We start from the raw sequence: 17,386 nt of genomic DNA on the forward strand, positions 1-17,386 counted from the left end.
AGATATGTCGTTGTCACAGACTAAACTCAATGTCTTGTTTTATTGACACCTGTGTGTCTGCCTGCCTGTCTGCTAATGACAATATTCAATACACAACTGCGATCACTGACCACATGCAATTTGAACTTAACACCAATCAGGCTATACACCATAAACAAAATGCATTGATTTATGGCCCGAGTTCGGTCTCTGTCACATTATGTAATTACACAGACAGGCAGGTGTGATACTTGAACACATGACATGTTATGATGTCTGTTGATTGCAAAATGTTATACACAAAAAATGAGCATGTATTTACAAAACCCAACATCTCTATATATACACACACAATGAGCTGTGAGGGCGGCATCTGCAAATGAACCAGCCGTTACACTTGAGTGCACACCCACCCGCTCTGACTGGGTTCGGTATCCCGGCTGCTTCGTTTCGAGGGAGGTAAACCCAAGTACAAAATATTGCACTTTTGATTTGCGATTATACGCTTATAATTTTGTTTATTTGTTTTTTCATAATCAGCAATGCATATTATATGTAATGAAGAAGTGATAATTGTGTTTTAATTATGTTTGATTTTTTGGTTGCATGTGACCTTTAAGTATGTCTTGAACAACGGGCTGGAGATGATTCCCACTTTTTCAGTATTTGTAAGAAAAGGCTACAAGCAACTTGTGCAAGCAAGTTATGTAGTGTATGTGAAAGTAATGACTGACAGTAGAATTTCAGAATCCTTAGCTTTGTATATCTGTGTACAGATGCTAGGCGCTTTCATATTTAACAGTTAAGGGGATACAACCACCTGTCTCTTGTACTTTTAGGAGGGTAAATCAGGCTTCTTCTGAATTACTTTAACTTGTAATATCTAAATAAGGAGATTTTTCTGAGTGCTATGTACTGTTTTTTTTGTATTGTTATTATTGTGTATTGTTTTTTAATTTCCCACGTGAAAATTGCGTATGACGTTTATAGGCTAATGCTCTGGTGAAATGTGGATTGTGATTATGTGTGTGTCATGCATCTATGTTGTGTTACGATATGGAATTTAATTGACCAAATTTATCTACACATGTTTTCTGGGACAGAGGCCTTGTATTCTGAGCAAAGAATCTTGATATATAACGGCTAGTTCGATGCCATGTACAGCCGCATGGCCCAGTAGGAGGGAGCACTGGTGGCAAGAGAGCTCCGCGAATGTGCTTTCGCTGTAAGGAGCTTGTTTGTTGCGCTTCCGATACAGGTACACGTACGACATATTTTCATTTGGAAACGAAAATATAACAATATCATATGTTACTATATAAATATATTTTATGTTTATATAAGATGCCTATCGCAAGTTAAAACACATTAATAGATATTCAATACAGAAGAACTCACGAATAGGTATAAATGTAATCTACATTTCTTGTAGCATGTTAACAAATTATTAGGAAAGTAGTTTTTCGTTCCCGGCGTGCGGAAAGGAAGACTAAGTGAAAAGAAAGTATGTAATCTTTATGTTTTAAATAATAATAACCGATTTGATTCTAGGATATAATGGCAATACCGTGGATGGGGCCCCGTGGATTACTGAAGATTTTAGACACTACTGTAATATTACTTACATTAAGCTCCGTTTCAGTCTTTCACATTCACTGTTTGGACATAACCTGTGGACTTATGAATGATGTCAGTTTGAGTTTTGATGAACGGAAAAACCCATTTTACGTCTTATAGATAATACAATAGAAACATACCCTGACGAGGATATCTATGAACGCAGTGGACGTTTGTCAAGGGAAACATGCTAAACGATCTCTGGTGTTGGTGATAAAATCGACGGCTAATAAAAATGAAAGTTGAAGAAACTAAAATCTGCCATAGGTAAATACCGATCAGTTTTTGTGGCGAGTGAAATACCACATCAGTTTATGATTATTGGCAATAACTTCACCAGGACGATAAAAAATAGGGTTTGAATTTACAGCTGTTCTTCGCTTTTAGAAACACCAATTGTTATCAGTCTAAGCTCTTATAAGAGTATACTTTTTTTATCCATTTACTTATTGGGACATGCCCAGGGGTTGAAAAATACCATTGCCCGACGCCTTGGTCGAGTGGAATTCTCTGGTCGGTCAGGTCAATATCCACATTAACCCTTACTGTGGTACAGTAGTGCAAAACTACTGAAATGTTTTGATAATATGTATTTTGATGATGAAATAAAATGCAATTGTCTGTTGTTTATAATTGATAAAGATTATTTACCAAAGAAATCCAAATTGTTAGCTGAGCTCAAGTGAAATCAATATTTGGTCATGTGGATTTTTGAAAGTTTACTGGACCTGTGTCCAGTGGAGTTTTAAAAAAAAAAAAATTCAACTCCTGATGCCATTATCTGAGAGTTTTATCTGAGAATTATGTTCCTTGATCGATGAGAATTGATTGAAAGATGAAGCATGAACCAACTTCTGAAATGCTGATCACACAATTAACAATTAAGAGATGATTTAAAGCAAATGAGAAACTATATGATTGTAATTTTAGATATGAGTCATTCTGATATTGATTATACCTGTGATGCAATATTGAAATGAGCTGGCTCTCACTTGTGGAATGTCTTGCAAGTGGATTGCTAGGCTCATGTTAAGTCTGTGCATAGATATATGAAAAGGAACCCCAGTGAGCTCAGTGATTCTGAACCTGAGCAATTCTAAATTTGATCTCATCTACTTGCTCTCACTTGCTACATCCTTAGCCTTCAGAGTGAGTGAGTATGGTTTTACGCCACTTTTAGCAATATTCCAGCAATATCATGGCAGGGGACAACAGAAATGGGCTTCACACATTGTACCAATACTGGCCATAGCCTTCAGAGCCCTTTTCTAATGAAACACCCTTTACAATCATATTGTAAGGTACCTCTATCTTATTAACCTACCATTCACAATCCCTTGTCAGTCAAACAACTCGTATAATACCTAGGGTTAGGTACCCTTAAAAAATCCTTTGGAATAGTATTGAAATGGTCATGATTTCCACACAAAAAATGTGGATGTGTTTGAGCTTTGATTTGACATGTTTCTCAAACCGTCTATGGAGAATACTAGAATTGGATTGGTTAACATTAGATGACTATAGTTCTGCTCACATGATTTGGAAAAAGATCGTTGCTGATGTGATGTTTCATCAATTTAGGAATTGGGAGACCAGGGAAGGATATATTGCATCGATTGTTCTCCAAAAATGACTGAGTTCAGTGAGTTGTGAGTCAAACGTGGAGATATGCTCATGTCATAATTTACATGCACAAATAATCTGACAAACAATTGCCAATAATAATATATATACAGGTACACCTGGCCATTAAGAAGATACCTGTGAAGATCCGGGTTAGAATTGGTCTTCACATGAGATTGGGTGGTAACACTGGCTGACTTGGTTGACTCGTGTCATCGTATCCCAATTGTGTAAATCGATGCTCATGCTGTTGATCACTGATTTGTCTGGTTAAGATCACCACCATATAGCTCGACTATTGCTGAGTGCAATGTTAAAACAAACAAACAGAACAGCTCTAGATCAGAAATTTTAAGATGAACTTTGTGAACTGATAGTAGTGCTACCTACATATTACATGTATTGTAAGTAAATCTGGCATTGGCTCTCATTCAAACAAAGCCTGAAAATCAAAGTTATGTGTCCTGTATCCATGATGTTAACATTGATACTTTTTGAATCCAGGGTCCTCCTTAAATATATTTCACAAAACCCACACTCATGATCCTCCATATCTCTTCACATGTTCAGCAGTTCTTCAGAGTGGATCATGATACACTGCTAACATTGTATTTGGTGAAGTATTTGTCCAAGCCTGTCTGTCTGAGCTGAGCAGGACCGCCTCCGTGGTGTAGTGGTTAGAGCGTCCGCTCGGAGAGCGGAAGGTCGCGGGTTTGATCCCCGACCGCGTCATACCAAAAGACTTTAAAATATGGTACTTGTTGGTCCCTGCCTGGCGCTCGGCATTAATGGGTACAACAAGGACTGGTCAGCTCGGAGTCAGTATAATGTGTCTGTGTGGGGTATTCATGCTTCACTGCGGTATGGTATCTCAGTGGGCTAGCACTATAAAACTAGCTTCAGTCTGGGCTAGTACAAGCACCCGCACATACACATGCACACGCATGCACATCATCATATGAGCGAAATATTCTCAAGCACAACGTAAAACCCAATTTCACTTCACCTCACCTGAGCTGAGCATTGTCCTGTAACTGTTGCAGGTAGAGGAGCAGCAATGGCTGACTGGGGAGATGAAGTTGATGCCCAAGAGAAGGGCCTGGCTGGTCAGGTAGAGTCACTACTAAATCTTCTCCACTTTCATCCATATTAAGATAACTCTTAAAGGATACTCCATGGCAGAGTTTATAGAGTAGTATCAGGGCTCGAGTTAGTGCTTTGATACTTGCACTGGTGCAACCTAATATTACAAAGTGCAACCTTGTTATTAGTCTAACTTGCACCAGGTGCAAGTCAATTATGAGTGGGTAAACCTCTGAATAAAACATCTAAATAATTCATAGCATATTTCTTTCATTACATATTCCAATAAAAGCAGTGCAGCTGGAATTGGGCTGGTGCAAGTAGGTTTTTATCTTAGGTTGCACCCAGTGCAAGTAAGTCAATATCTCTTAAATCGAGCCCTGAGTATTAAAGGCACTATATCACACAACACCTCTCTAAAAATATATCATGTATTTCTCTCAATAATACCATCATTCCTCAGGGAAGCTACCATATGATTTATTCCCCAAACAACTACATATTTAGATTACTATCTTACATTCAAAAGTACGGATTACTGCAATTCAATTCATGCAACATTGCATTAAATCGACTCTACCAGGCGAGCATAATTTCAAGCGAACCCCATAGAGTTATGTCCCTTGCAGCACTCTTTACGAATATCCTACGCACAACTTGTTATTGAAAACACTTTGGCAAACAACGATAACACCGTGTGTGACAGTTTACTATGTAAGGAGAGGTTGTTTACATTCCATATATGGCAAGCATTCTCTGTTTGGAAGCTATTCGCCTCGAAGTTTCAATTATTGATTTCAGCAAGTCGTAAGGGATAATAAGTCTTTTTATTGCATCAATAGGAAGGTAGAGTAAGTGCATATGCCCCAATATATGATATAGGCCAAGATATTGTTGAAAATGTGTGACATTGTGCTTTTAAGTGAAGAGTTTGATGTTTGTGATGAGCCATGAGTATGCCATGCCAGGCTTGTCCAAGTCAAGTGATTTGTGTTTTGTGTTTTCACAGGTAGAAAAACTAGCCATCAACAAGAATGAATCTGCCAATACTCAAGCATCTAATAGTACAAGTAAACCTGGAACTACCAACATAGACCCTATATTAAAAGCAGCAGACACGTCAGGGAACTCAGCAGACACTTCCGCACAACCGGCAGACACGCCAGCACAACCAGCTCAAGCTGCAGCAAAAGCAGCCGAGGAAGCTACGGAAGAGAAAGGTACACTTTGACTGTGAGCATTACAGGTGGGCTGGTGCAGTGATCCCCCCTCCACCAGTCACAGACAAAGTTCAGTGCATGTTCCCACCCTGTTGGCATCCAGGTACACTAATCACCCCATGTGTTGGGAATCTTTTGCAAAGTCAGGATAGGATCACAACTTGAACAATACCATACGGTAATCATAGTGAGTGAGTGAGTTTAGTTTTACCGCTTTTAGCAATATTCCAGCAATATCACGGTGGGGAACACCAGAAGACAGTACAAATAAATGGTGAAAGAGATTTTGAAAGGAACATAGAAGTTGGTATTCAAGTATAAGACAAAATATTATGGATGTCAACTTCTTCTTTATTGTATACAAAATGTTTCTGGGCTTTTCCTTGCCCCTTCATCAGGTGAATGAGACCACATTGTAAGGGGAAGTGTCATTTTTACCTCCCTGGTTTCCTGACAAACACTTGGCAGAAGTGATTGTTGGGATGACTTGACCAAAATTGAAGAGAACATGATAATGCCCAGTACATGTATATTCCAGAAGCTAAACATTCCAATTGATAAGTAAGAAAGGGTATTACCAGTCTCAGTAGAATGGGAGCGCTTCCATGGTGTAGTGGTTAGAGTGTCCACCCAGAGAGCGGAACGTCGCAGGTTCGATCCCTGTCCGCCTCATACCAAAAGACTTTATAATATGGTACTTGTAGGTCCCTGCCTGGCGCTCGGCATTAATGCGTACAAGGACTGGTCAGCTCGGAGTCAGCATAATGTGTCTGAGTGGGGTATTCATGCTTAACTGCGGCGTGGTATCTCAGGGGACTAGCACTATAAAAACAGCTGAACTCAGTCACACATACACACGCATGAACGTCCTCATATGAGCGATATTTTCTTAAGTGCAACGTTAAACCCCATTTGTCCTCACCTCACCTCACCACCTCACCTCACCTCACCTCACCTCACCTCACCTCACCTCACCTCACCACACCCACCACCACACCACACCACACCTCACCTCACCTCACCTCACCTCACCTCACCTCACCTCACCTCACCTCACCACACCTCAGTAGAGTGGAAAGTTGCAGTTACAGCAGGATATAATCTAGGTCATGTTGGAATTTACATTGACTCAGGTGGATAATTGAATAATGATGTGTTATGTAAATTATAATGGCTGTGTGTCTGTTTCAGTGACGACCAAGGAGGATGAATCCTATCTGCGGAAGTTGCTGCGGAACCAGTTAGTCAAGACAAAAAATGACATTGAGATCCTGAGGAAAGATCCAAGCAACCCTCTCTACTCTGTCAAGTCTTTCGAAGCATTGAATCTGTAAGTCAGTGGTACAAAAGTCATGCAAGTGATATATACAGTTGTTGTGTTAAGGGATATCCTGTTTAGAGTACATGGATGATTGAACCTGTCTTGTGGTCAGATTGACACTACACTTTGTCTTTTCGATGCAGGATCCAAATTCTCTTCAGCCTGTCAAATTGTTATCATGTCAACCGTGATATGTACTTTTATGGTAGAGCCCGTCTGTTACAGTGTTTATAAAGCATCAGCCTGGTGAGGTTTATTCCTTGTCCAGATCTGAACAAAAGGTGTAGAACAAGAATGAGTAGCCACCAGGCTGTAGAGGTCTTCATGAAATGTTGCTTTGATACAATATACAAGAAGTTGGCATCCATTGAATGACTTGGGACTTCCAGTAGCTGCAGACATGCAACAGGTGGAGATGAAGTTGATACATATGTCTTTGAGCTTAGATTAGAAGGTTATCTCAGCTTTGTTTTGAAAAACTCAGTGTACTGAACTGGTTAAGGCGATGAGTATTGGAATCTTGCACTTCCAAATGTTCTGCCATAGCAGATGTTTGCCTCCGTGTGTAATTACTATTCCAAGATAAGGCAAGTTTACGAGGCCTTCTTGCCCTCATGGAGAATAGAGATAAACCTAATGGATTATAAGTTCAGTGGGTGCCACTGAAGTTAGTCTGTCTCACAGTCCATGAACCACATTATTTTCCCTATTGCCAAGCCTCTCTACAGTGCCAAAGCTCTCAATAAAGCAAGTCTAGATTTCCTCAGGTTCTGAATCTCTGGTCTCCCTGGGGCTCCTTTTCAATTTAAATGGGCTTGTTTGTTACTATCAAAATTATATATATTCAGAGACTAAGCATTAGTCTACACTGAAGTGTACATACCTCTGAATTGCACATTTGAAACATCTGGCTAAAGTACTTGTTTCCCAACTGAAATAAGTATTAAGTTGACAGTGGTACTACATCACATTTGACTGTTGTATGGTTGGTTTATCTCTAAGTTGTACTCTTCCTAATGAACACAAGTTGTTTCTATTTTTGCAGCAGTACCAATATTTGTTTTCTTCTTCCAGGAAACCTGAATTACTGAAGGGTGTTTATGACATGGGTTTCAATGCTCCCTCCAAGATCCAAGAAACAGCTCTTCCAACATTACTAGCAGATCCGTAAGGCTTGCTTTAGAATAAGTGAATTCTTTACTTACCTCTTATCACCTTATATGCATACTTGCCTTACTCTCCGAAAACAGACTGCAGAAGTCGAGATCGAAAGCTTGCTAACCTATAACTCGCGAAGGTGGCTCGATTGAAGACATCCGGGTGACCGGCAAGGTCACAGCAGTCTATCACGTGGCCACGTGAACCAGTCATTCCTTTCTTATTCGTGTACCAAATCAGACGTGGATCGAGATCCTAAGACTTGTAGTTTTGACTGCGGGGGTATTTTGTCCCCTGTAGTTCTTATTTTCTATACTTCTGGTATCTTTTAAGTTTGCTAACTTTGTTTAGGACGTACTCACCGGAGTTGAGTTCCTCGTTCTTGTGTTGTTTTTCTCGCTCGCTTGTTTTTCTCTCCTCTCTCGCTACGAGTGGAGTTCATGGTTCGTGTTGGGGTATCCGGGACTTGTGTCCTTGGATATCTCTTTTCGGGCTCCCATTCATCCCTCCTAGGGTGGGTAGGAGTTTTCGCGGTGTTTATTTTGCTTTTCCACTTCACCTGCGTGCATTTTGTTACTGCCAAGATGGCGGTCCCACGTGATTTGCCGGTTTAGTCTCACTGTCTGGTTTGAGCGGGGTAGTGTTTGCGACGTGTTTGTTTCTGCCGCCCCAGGCTTTTCGTACATGTTTTCGCTTGTCGCTTGTCAATAAATTGTTGTTTTGCTTATGTTTTAGAGCACTGTATGCCACGGCCTCATTGCACAAAGTGTAACGGTCTCAAGTCGTGCAGGGACCCGCACTCTCGCTGTTTGAATTGCACTTCTCAGTGCACATGGGACTCCAGGTGTTGGGAGTGCGATCAGCTGTCCCTTGATTTCTTCAAGGCTTATCTGCGTGTAGCTAAGAAGAGACTTACGCAACAGAGACTACGCAAGAGAACGTCGTCTACTCCTGTGAAAGACTTTGGGGAGCAGCCTGTTCCCGCATCTACCCCGGTTTCGTCTGACGCACCTACCGGTACGCCTTTGAGTTCATCACCTGTGAATACGGCGCTTCATGTGTCAACCGAGGTTTAGTCAGTGTTCCCTTTGGGGTTGGACCCTTCTCTCAACGGCGCACCTGTTGGACAGGGCGCACTGATGGGACAAGCTATACCTGTTGGACCGAGTGTACCTATCACCGGTGGCATATCAACTGGCATTGGCGCACCTCTTCAGACTGGCGCACCACAACAACGCAGCCTATGCTTGGCGTACCGCAACAGTTCTCTACTCCACAGGGCAGTGGTTTACCGAACCAGAGAGGTTTTTTATCAGGCAGGTGTGACTCAACAGGTGGGGAATTATCCACCTATGTTCCAGAATTTTGGTATACCGCAGAATTTTGGTGCCCCTCCTATTCAGGGTTTTGACCCGAGTGTCATCTATAATTTTATGAACTCGATGTTTCAACAGTCGCAGCAACACTCCCAAATGGGACCACCAGCCCCCCCCCCCCCTGCTGTTTTGCCTTCATCATCCCCTCAAGAGTCTCGCCCTGCAACACCGGTTGTAGTAGGTCTACTCCACTTCCTCCACCTCCTTCAACTACTTTGGATCGGTCTTCACGGTCGTCCAAGAGGGACAATAAGGGCTCTACCCGTTCTGACAGAAGTAGGTCTCCTCTTTGTTCACCTTGCTCCGAGCAAGATTTCCGACCAGATTATGACGAATCTTTGGAGGGTCCGGAGATGTTGGACCAACTTCATTCCGACACTCATTTAGGCATTGAGGCAGTGTTTGATTGGATGGTGGATATACTTCAGACTTCTTGCCCTTTTCCAGCTGCAGGGGTGGATAAGAAGCTCACTATATGGGACTCACCCGATCTTCGTCTTCCGCCTCACCCTATTGTCCGGGACTTGGTTGATTCTCTAGATGAGGAATTTGCTAAGTTGTCTCTGAATCATAACTTCAGGGCGGCTAAAGCGCATAGGGGTGATTATCCTATTCACTCCTTGGATTTCTCTGACCAGGCCGCAGTTCACGATCAGGAGTTGGATCGCCTTTCGTCTACTCCTATCTCCTCGTATAGGGTTCCTGACTCCAAGTTGGCTGCTATTGATACGGAATTGAAAAGAATGCTACGTCCCTTGTCTGCCCTGGCTTCGGCTACGGAGGCCATTTCTCAGGATTTGGAGGAAGATAATGGTTCAAGGATTGACCATCTCACGACAATGATGCGTTGGCAATCTCGCACTTTGGGGGACATTGTTGGTCATGTTCGAGTTGCGTTGGCTAATACCACGGCAGTGCGACGATCTGGTTTTCTCTCGGCATGTGCTTGGGAACCGAAGTTCACAAGAAAGTTGCTTCGTCAGCCTTTTTCTGCTCGGTGCCTGTTCAATAATGCCATAAGGGGGATCTATAAGGAACATTCGTCCTTTACAACCATGGAGATAGCCCTCAAGTCTTTTCGAGCCGTTTGTAAGACAAATCCAGTGCCCAAGGCCAACTCCTATGTTGGCAAGCGCACCTGTGTCCGCCGGGCTGGCAAGTTCAGGCAAACCAAGGGACGACCCACCGGTGGTGCCCCAGGCAAGAGAGGTAAGCCCCTTGCCGTCACCAAACCACAATATCAACGCCGCTGAGGCATCGGACTTCCACGACTGGGACCTTCCGCCCCTCAGTCGTCCAGATCCATGCCACACCTGTAGGCGGAAGGTTGGGGATCTTTTGGCCCAACTGGACATTCCTGGAGGATCCCTTCGTGGTCAACATTCTGAAAAGGGGGTACCAACTTCCCTTATGCAGTCATCCGCCTCTGACCAACCTACCTCGGTCAAGCGTTTATTCTGAGGCCCAACATCAGCAAATAGCAGAAAACATTCAGATTTTGCTTGACAAAAGGGCCATCGAACTGGTACAGGAACCAAACAACAACCTCGGGTTTTACTCGTCGATCTTCCTGATCCCAAAGAAAAACACCAACAAAATGCAAATGATTCACAATATGGCGGTGTTCAACGACCGTTACCTATTGGATCCTCCTCATTTTCGACTGGTTTCGTTGGACCAACTTCAGACCAAGATCTCTCCAGGGGACTCGCTTATCAGCCTGGATATACAGGATGCGTACCTGCACATTCCTATTTTCAAGCCCAACAGGAAGTACCTCTGGTTTCACTTCAACGGCCAGCATTTCCAATGGCGAGTACTCCCGTTTGGAATTTCTTCGGCCCCGTGGCTGTTCACACGCATCACGGTGCTGATTACACGGTTCCTTCATCTACGAGGGATAGAGTTCAGCCCTTACATAGATGATTGTCTAATGAACAACTGGGATCGTCAAAGGCTTGTCAGACAGAAGGAATACGCTCTCCGATTATTCCTTCAACTTGGTTGGTTGATAAATTGGGAGAAGTCGTATCTGGAGCCGTCTCAGAGACTCACCTTCATAGGAGGACTTTTCCTCACCGATCAAGACAAACTCAGAATCCCATCCGACAGGTGGGTGAAGATCTTGGCCTGCGTCCACAAGGGGTTGACCCAGGCTCTCAGGTTGAGGGATTGGCAGGCCGTTCTAGGTCTATTGACATCGGCACAGGACCTCACGAGCAGGGGGAGGCTCATGCTTCGGCCTATTCAGAGGTTTTTGAAACCGTTCATAGAAGCCGACGATCTCAGGTCCAGCATTCCACTGCCGTGGCATCTGCACCAGTACCTTCGTTGGTGGACTCACCCATCGAACGTCTGCGACGGAGTCTTGTTTGAGCGAATTCTCCCCAAACCAGGAACTCTTTGTGGACGCCTCACTACAGGGGTGGGGAGCACACCTGGACGGCCACACGGTGTCGGGACTGTGGTCAACAGAACATCAGTCCTGGCACATCAACAGCTTGGAATTTCAAGCTGTGATCCTGGCAGTATCTTATTGGTCGAGATCGCCTCACTGGAGCCAACTTACTCATTGTATCGGACAACACAACAGCGGTTTGGATGATACGCAATCAGGGGACGACGGGTTCCCGACGTCTTCTCAATCAGTCGTTCCAGCTATTCGAGATTCTGGATCGGGCTCTCATCACAGTTTGAGCAAGACACATTCCCGGTTGCAAAAATGTCCTGGCAGACGCACTATCCAGGCCCGGCAAAACATCACCCACCGAATGGATGCTTCATCCCGAGGCGTTCGATCTCGTTTGCCAGTCCCAGTACAGGCCCATGTTAGACTTGTTTGCCACAAACCTGAACAATCAGCTTCCTGTTTATGTGTCCCAATCCCGGATCCAGCCACATGGGCAGTAGACGCTCTGTCTCTGTCTTGGGAAAGTCTCGACGCCTACGCCTTCCCGCCTCCAGTGCTTCTGCCGGAAGTCGTCGCGAAAATAAGACAAACTACTCGTCTGAAACTGCTTTTGGTCGCGCCTTGGTGGCCGGCGAGAGGTTGGTTCCCCGAGCTAAGGCGTCTCGCCAACGCGAAACCAGTTTGTCTGCCCGGCCGGAGAAATCTTTTGCTTCACCCTCACAGCAGACAACTTCACCCAGACCCAGAGAGGTTCAATCTCTGCGTTTGGGTCATTTACAGAGGACCTTGAGGGCAAAAGGTTATTCGGACGGTGCGTCCAGAATCATCTCGAGGGCTCATCGAGTTTCAACGAGGGGTCTTTATGATGACAAATGGGTTACCTTTGAACGGTTCTGTTCCTCTCGTTCTGTGCGACCGTTGACGGCCTCCCCTCAATTTTTGGTGGACTTCCTCCTTCATCTCCGGATTTCTCGTCATCTCAAAGGAGGCACCATCGCGACTTACCTCTCGGCCATCAACTCTGTTCTGGCAGTAAAAACGGAGGTGCGAGTATCCAAGATCCCCGAGTTGCAGGCTATGTTGAAAGCTTTCAAACTTGAGGACCAGAAAGTGAAGTTTCGTCCACCAGCTTGGGACCTCAACATTGTCCTCCAACACTTGCGAGATCCCCTGTATGACCCTTTATGCCAGGCGTCTTTTGCTCTGTTGTCCAGGAAGACGGTCTTTCTTCTGGCTTTGTCCCGTGCGAGCTTTAAGAGAATACATCTCTAGATCAGCTCCTAGACGAAGGACGAGAAAACGGTTGTTCCTCCCTTTATCGACAGGCTCCAAAGGGGAGGTCAACAAGAACACAGTGGCCCTCTGGTTGCGGACGACAATCATCAGTGCCTACCAGGCAGCCGGGTTACCTCCTCCTAAGGCGATAACCCCGCATGGAATTCGGGCTTTGGCTTCCACAATGGCTCTTCATAGGAATTGTTCAATTCCTACGATTATGGAGGGGTGTTTTTGGAAGTCTAACACTGTTTTTGCCAGCCATTATCTTCGAGATGTGGCAGTTGAAGATGTGGAAGGACTTGAGAGTTTGGGTCCTCTTGTGGTTGCTCAACAGCTGACATGTCCTTCTACTCACTAAGGTACGAGGCGTTGTTCTCTTCCCTTGGAGGCTTTGTGACTTTTGTATAGGGACAATCGTGAGAGTGCCTCACCTATTGTTCCCTTTATGTGCGTCACTTTCATGGTCTTTGTTTTGCTTGCAGACCCCCAAGCATTCACTGTTCCATACGTCTGATTCGTTGGTCTATTTTGGTGAACGTCCCACCTTCCAGGACTGTTGGATAAGAGGCATATAAGATGATAAGAGGTAAGTAAAGAATTTGGTAAAATCTAAGTATTTTAGATATTTACATACTTACCTCTTATCATCAAGTCTGAAGCCCACCAGAGTCTTCGCTGCCTCCCCACGTCATCATTCTACCTTGTTGTTCGATGCGAAAGGAATGACTTGTTCATGTGGCCACGTGATAGACTGCTGTGACCTTACCGGTCACCCGGATGTCTTCAATCGAACCACCTTCGCGAGTTATAGGTTAGCAAGCTTTCGATCTCGCCTTCTGCAGTCTGTTTTCGGAGAGTAAGGCAAGTATGCATATAAGATGATAAGAGGTAAGTATGTAAATATCTAAAATACTTAGATTTTACCAAAATGTACTAAGTGTACGTTATACACCTAAGTTGTTCATTATGTTCTGTATTGTGTTTTCATTGTGTTCTATTTTCAAGATGTAGGTAAAGATGTGGGGTATGTTTATATAAGGTTGAATTAATGTAAAGGATGGCATGTTGTGAATACCTCTTTTCAATCCATATTGGGATAAATCACATGTGTATCCTTTAGTTAGGCAAACACAAGATGCCACTCTTTTTTTTGGTTACTTGGTTTGTGGCTTTTTTACAGCAATATTCCTGTCAGTAGGAGGTAAAATATAAAAGCTATTTCAGATTATTTTCCCTAAGTGGCTTTCACCACAAGTAGAATATGCCGTCAGCCATTCAGGTTCTCATTTCCTACTATGGTAGGGTTTAAAAACCCAGCATTTTCCCTCGGTTACGTTAATGCAGAGATTCTTCTTCATAGAGATCGTCCTTGGGGTACATATTATGCATTTTCCAAGCTGAAAATGTCCTGTGACAGTGGTATCAATGTTTTTTGAATAAAAAGATTGTACAATAAATAAACTTTTTTATTTATTATACGGCCCCCACCTACGGAGTTACCTCCCGTTGCGCATGCGCACCAACTGGGTAAGCTCCTATGCCCGTATCATCATTCCTTCTGCTGTCACTGCCGTGAACAGACGTCCATGTGCCGTACAGCGCTGACTTTATCTGCGATAAAGAAAACTATGTCTGAGACTACACCACCTGTATGTATGGTCTTTATTGCCTTATGAAAGGAACAGTAAAGCTTTGCAGTTGGTTGTTTCATAATTGTGACTTTGTATTACGCTAACTTTCCCGTGGTTTACGCTTCACGTTGCTCTGCCATGGCGGGAAGTTTAGCGTGCCATGTGGTCGTAATATTGCGTATTGAACCAACCATTACTTCCCGTGGTAGCCTTCACGTATTTTTCAATGTTTTCTACGTGTATATATGTTGCTGGTACGCCGTTAGCTACATGCTTGCGTGTTTGCTTTCAGGCCTTTACCTCCTGTTCGGCCTGTGGACAGAGCATTCCACGGGCCGACAGGCATGACCAATGTGTGGCCTGCCTGGAGAAAACCGGCCATGACGCCGAAGTGTGTCCAATCTGTCTTGGGTTTTTCCCCCGTGCCCAAAAGAGGAGGGCGGCTGACACTCTCTTTCACCCAGGTGCCCCCGTCTAAGACCCAAAAGCGGTCTCGTAAGGGAAAAAAATCCCACGGCCAATCCCCCTCTCCTGCTTCTACTGGTGGGTTTGACATGTCATTAATGGATAAATTATTTCAGCAACATATGGACTCCGTGAAGTCCCTCGTCCGTGAGTCTGTTGGAGGGCTCCGGCAGGACGTGGTTGATCCCCTCTTGTCTGGTTCCTGTGTCCGGTTCGACTTGCCGGAGCTTGTACGGAGATACCAGCTTGGGGAGGAATCCCTGTTCGTGGTACCCATCGTGGACGAGTGTGTTTTCACTTCCGTCGCCCTGGGGGGAGGCTCGGCTTCCTCCGGAGCAGCTCCGGCTGCTCGGCAAGGGCTGGTTACTCCACCGTTTGCCCTCGCGGGCGCCCCCCTGAGGCATGCGTAGCGGACCTACGAGGAGGTCTACCGGAACGCTATGCAGCAGGTCAGGGTGGTGGTCCATGAGGCCTACCTCTCCTCGATAGAGAGGTCGGCCCTGGAGGCGGAGGGGCATGCTGGTGACGTTTCGCCGCATGTCGTGCTGCTCCGTCAGCTATCGAAAGTACAGGCCCACCTCGCACACGACTCTTTGCGGTCTGCTGCGGAGACGGTGATGTGCGCAGTCATGGGGATGCGCAAGCTGTGACTGTCGACGTCTCGATACTCGGCAGCGACACAGCAGACCTTGCTGGCCCGCCCATTCCGTCTGGGAGCGACCCTCTTTCCAGGGGCACAGCAGGTCATTCGGGAGGCTGCCGCTGCAGCTACCTCCTTCAAGGACTCTAAGGCCTTGTTGGAGCACCCGCGGGTGTCTCGCCCCCGCGCTCCCGTTCCACCTTCCTCCGCCGGGGTGCAGCCTACACCCGAGTCTGCCGGCTGGCTTCGGCCGCTTAGTAGGGGTAGGCGGAGGAACAGGTCCGCCAAGGGTAGGGGCAAGGAGCAGTCTTCGTCGACTAGCTCCCAGCCTTTTCGCGGTCGCGGGAGGTCTGCCCCCTTCCCCGACCTCCCGCTAACCCATCAGGCTGTAGCTCAAGCCGTGTGTCACGCCCAGTCAGCTCTGCTACTCGGGACAACGCACGCGCTCCTACCCCATATCCCAGTGGGAGGCCGCCTCTCTCTATTCCTGCCGGAATAGGAGAAAGCTACCAACAATGCTTGGGTGCTGTCCACCGTCAGCATCGGCCATTTACCACTGTGGAAGCGAGGTCCGCCCGACTTCACCGGCATACGCCGCACTCCGGTGCCGTCATGTCAGGCAAGGGCGGACATATTGCGCGACAGTTCAGGCTCTGCTGGACAAGTCCGCAATCGGCGCATTCCACCGGAGAGGAACAGGCGGGATTTTACTCCACGTACTTCCTCGTCCCGAAGAAAGACGGCGGGTTCCGGCCCCATTCTCAACCTCAAGGGTTGAACCGCGATGCTCGAAGTACCATCCTTCAAGATGGAGACACTGCGCTCGGTGATCTCATCTGTTCAGCCCGGCGATTGGCTCACGTCAATCGACCTAAAGGATGCGTATCTGCATGTGCCCATACATCCATCGTTCAAGCAGTACCTTCGGCTCTCTTACGACGGGATGTGTTACCAATTCAGGGTGCTCCCCTTCGGCATATCGACTGCCCCAAGGGTGTTCACCAAGCTCATGTTAGTCCCGGCTACCCTCGCTCTCTCAAGGAAGGCGTTGTTACCCTTACCTCGGCGACTCGTTGCTTTCGAGCACTAACACAGCCAGCGAGTCTAGATGCTACTCACACCGTGATAGACATTCTAATTCGACTGGGGTGGATCATCAACCTCAAGAAATCCGACCTGGTACCCACCCAGGACTTGGTTTTTCTTGGGGCGTGATTCCAAACAAACAAGGATCTCGTTTCCTTGTCGCCCGACCGGATCACCAGAGTTCGGGAGATGGTATCTTCGTTCCTCTCCCAGCCCCAGGCACCAGCACGGACTTGGCTCCGTCTACTGGGCCATATGGCGGCGACGATCTCTGTAGTGTGGCGGGCGCGGTTGAGGATGCGCCCTATACAGCAAGCTTTGGCTCGGCTGTGGGCTCACACGGAGGATCTGGAGCGCAGTCTCACAGTCCCCGGGTGGTTGACACCTCACCTTCAGTGGTGGACAAATGTCGGGAATCTCACCAGGGGGATCCCCTTGGAAATCCCGACGCCAGCTCTCACGGTTCAGACCAATGCGTCCCTCTAGGGCTGGGGGGTGT

At 45.8% G+C, this 17,386-nt stretch overlaps 1 protein-coding gene across 2 annotated transcripts in view; it reads left to right on the top strand.

Moving 5' to 3' along the window:
• Nucleotides 1-1,425: 1,425 nt before the first annotated feature.
• LOC124273347 (ATP-dependent RNA helicase DDX19A-like) overlaps nt 1,426-17,386 on the top strand; it is a 55,371-nt gene continuing 39,410 nt past the window's right edge. The window contains exons 1-5 of one of the 2 annotated variants that reach the window (XM_046708583.1): nt 1,426-1,483; nt 4,263-4,330; nt 5,312-5,522; nt 6,714-6,852; nt 7,918-8,010. In XM_046708583.1, the coding sequence (XP_046564539.1) occupies nt 4,277-4,330; nt 5,312-5,522; nt 6,714-6,852; nt 7,918-8,010 (497 nt within the window). In that variant the 5' untranslated portion in view covers nt 1,426-1,483; nt 4,263-4,276. Of the gene's footprint in view, nt 1,484-1,716; nt 1,864-4,262; nt 4,331-5,311; nt 5,523-6,713; nt 6,853-7,917; nt 8,011-17,386 lie in introns of those variants that run through there. The other variant, XM_046708584.1, reaches the window with a different exon arrangement.

Source organism: Haliotis rubra, unplaced genomic scaffold (assembly GCF_003918875.1).
Source record: "Haliotis rubra isolate DU_JTF1 unplaced genomic scaffold, ASM391887v1 Scf18, whole genome shotgun sequence".
In the NCBI taxonomy this organism is placed as follows: Eukaryota; Metazoa; Mollusca; class Gastropoda; order Lepetellida; family Haliotidae; genus Haliotis; species Haliotis rubra.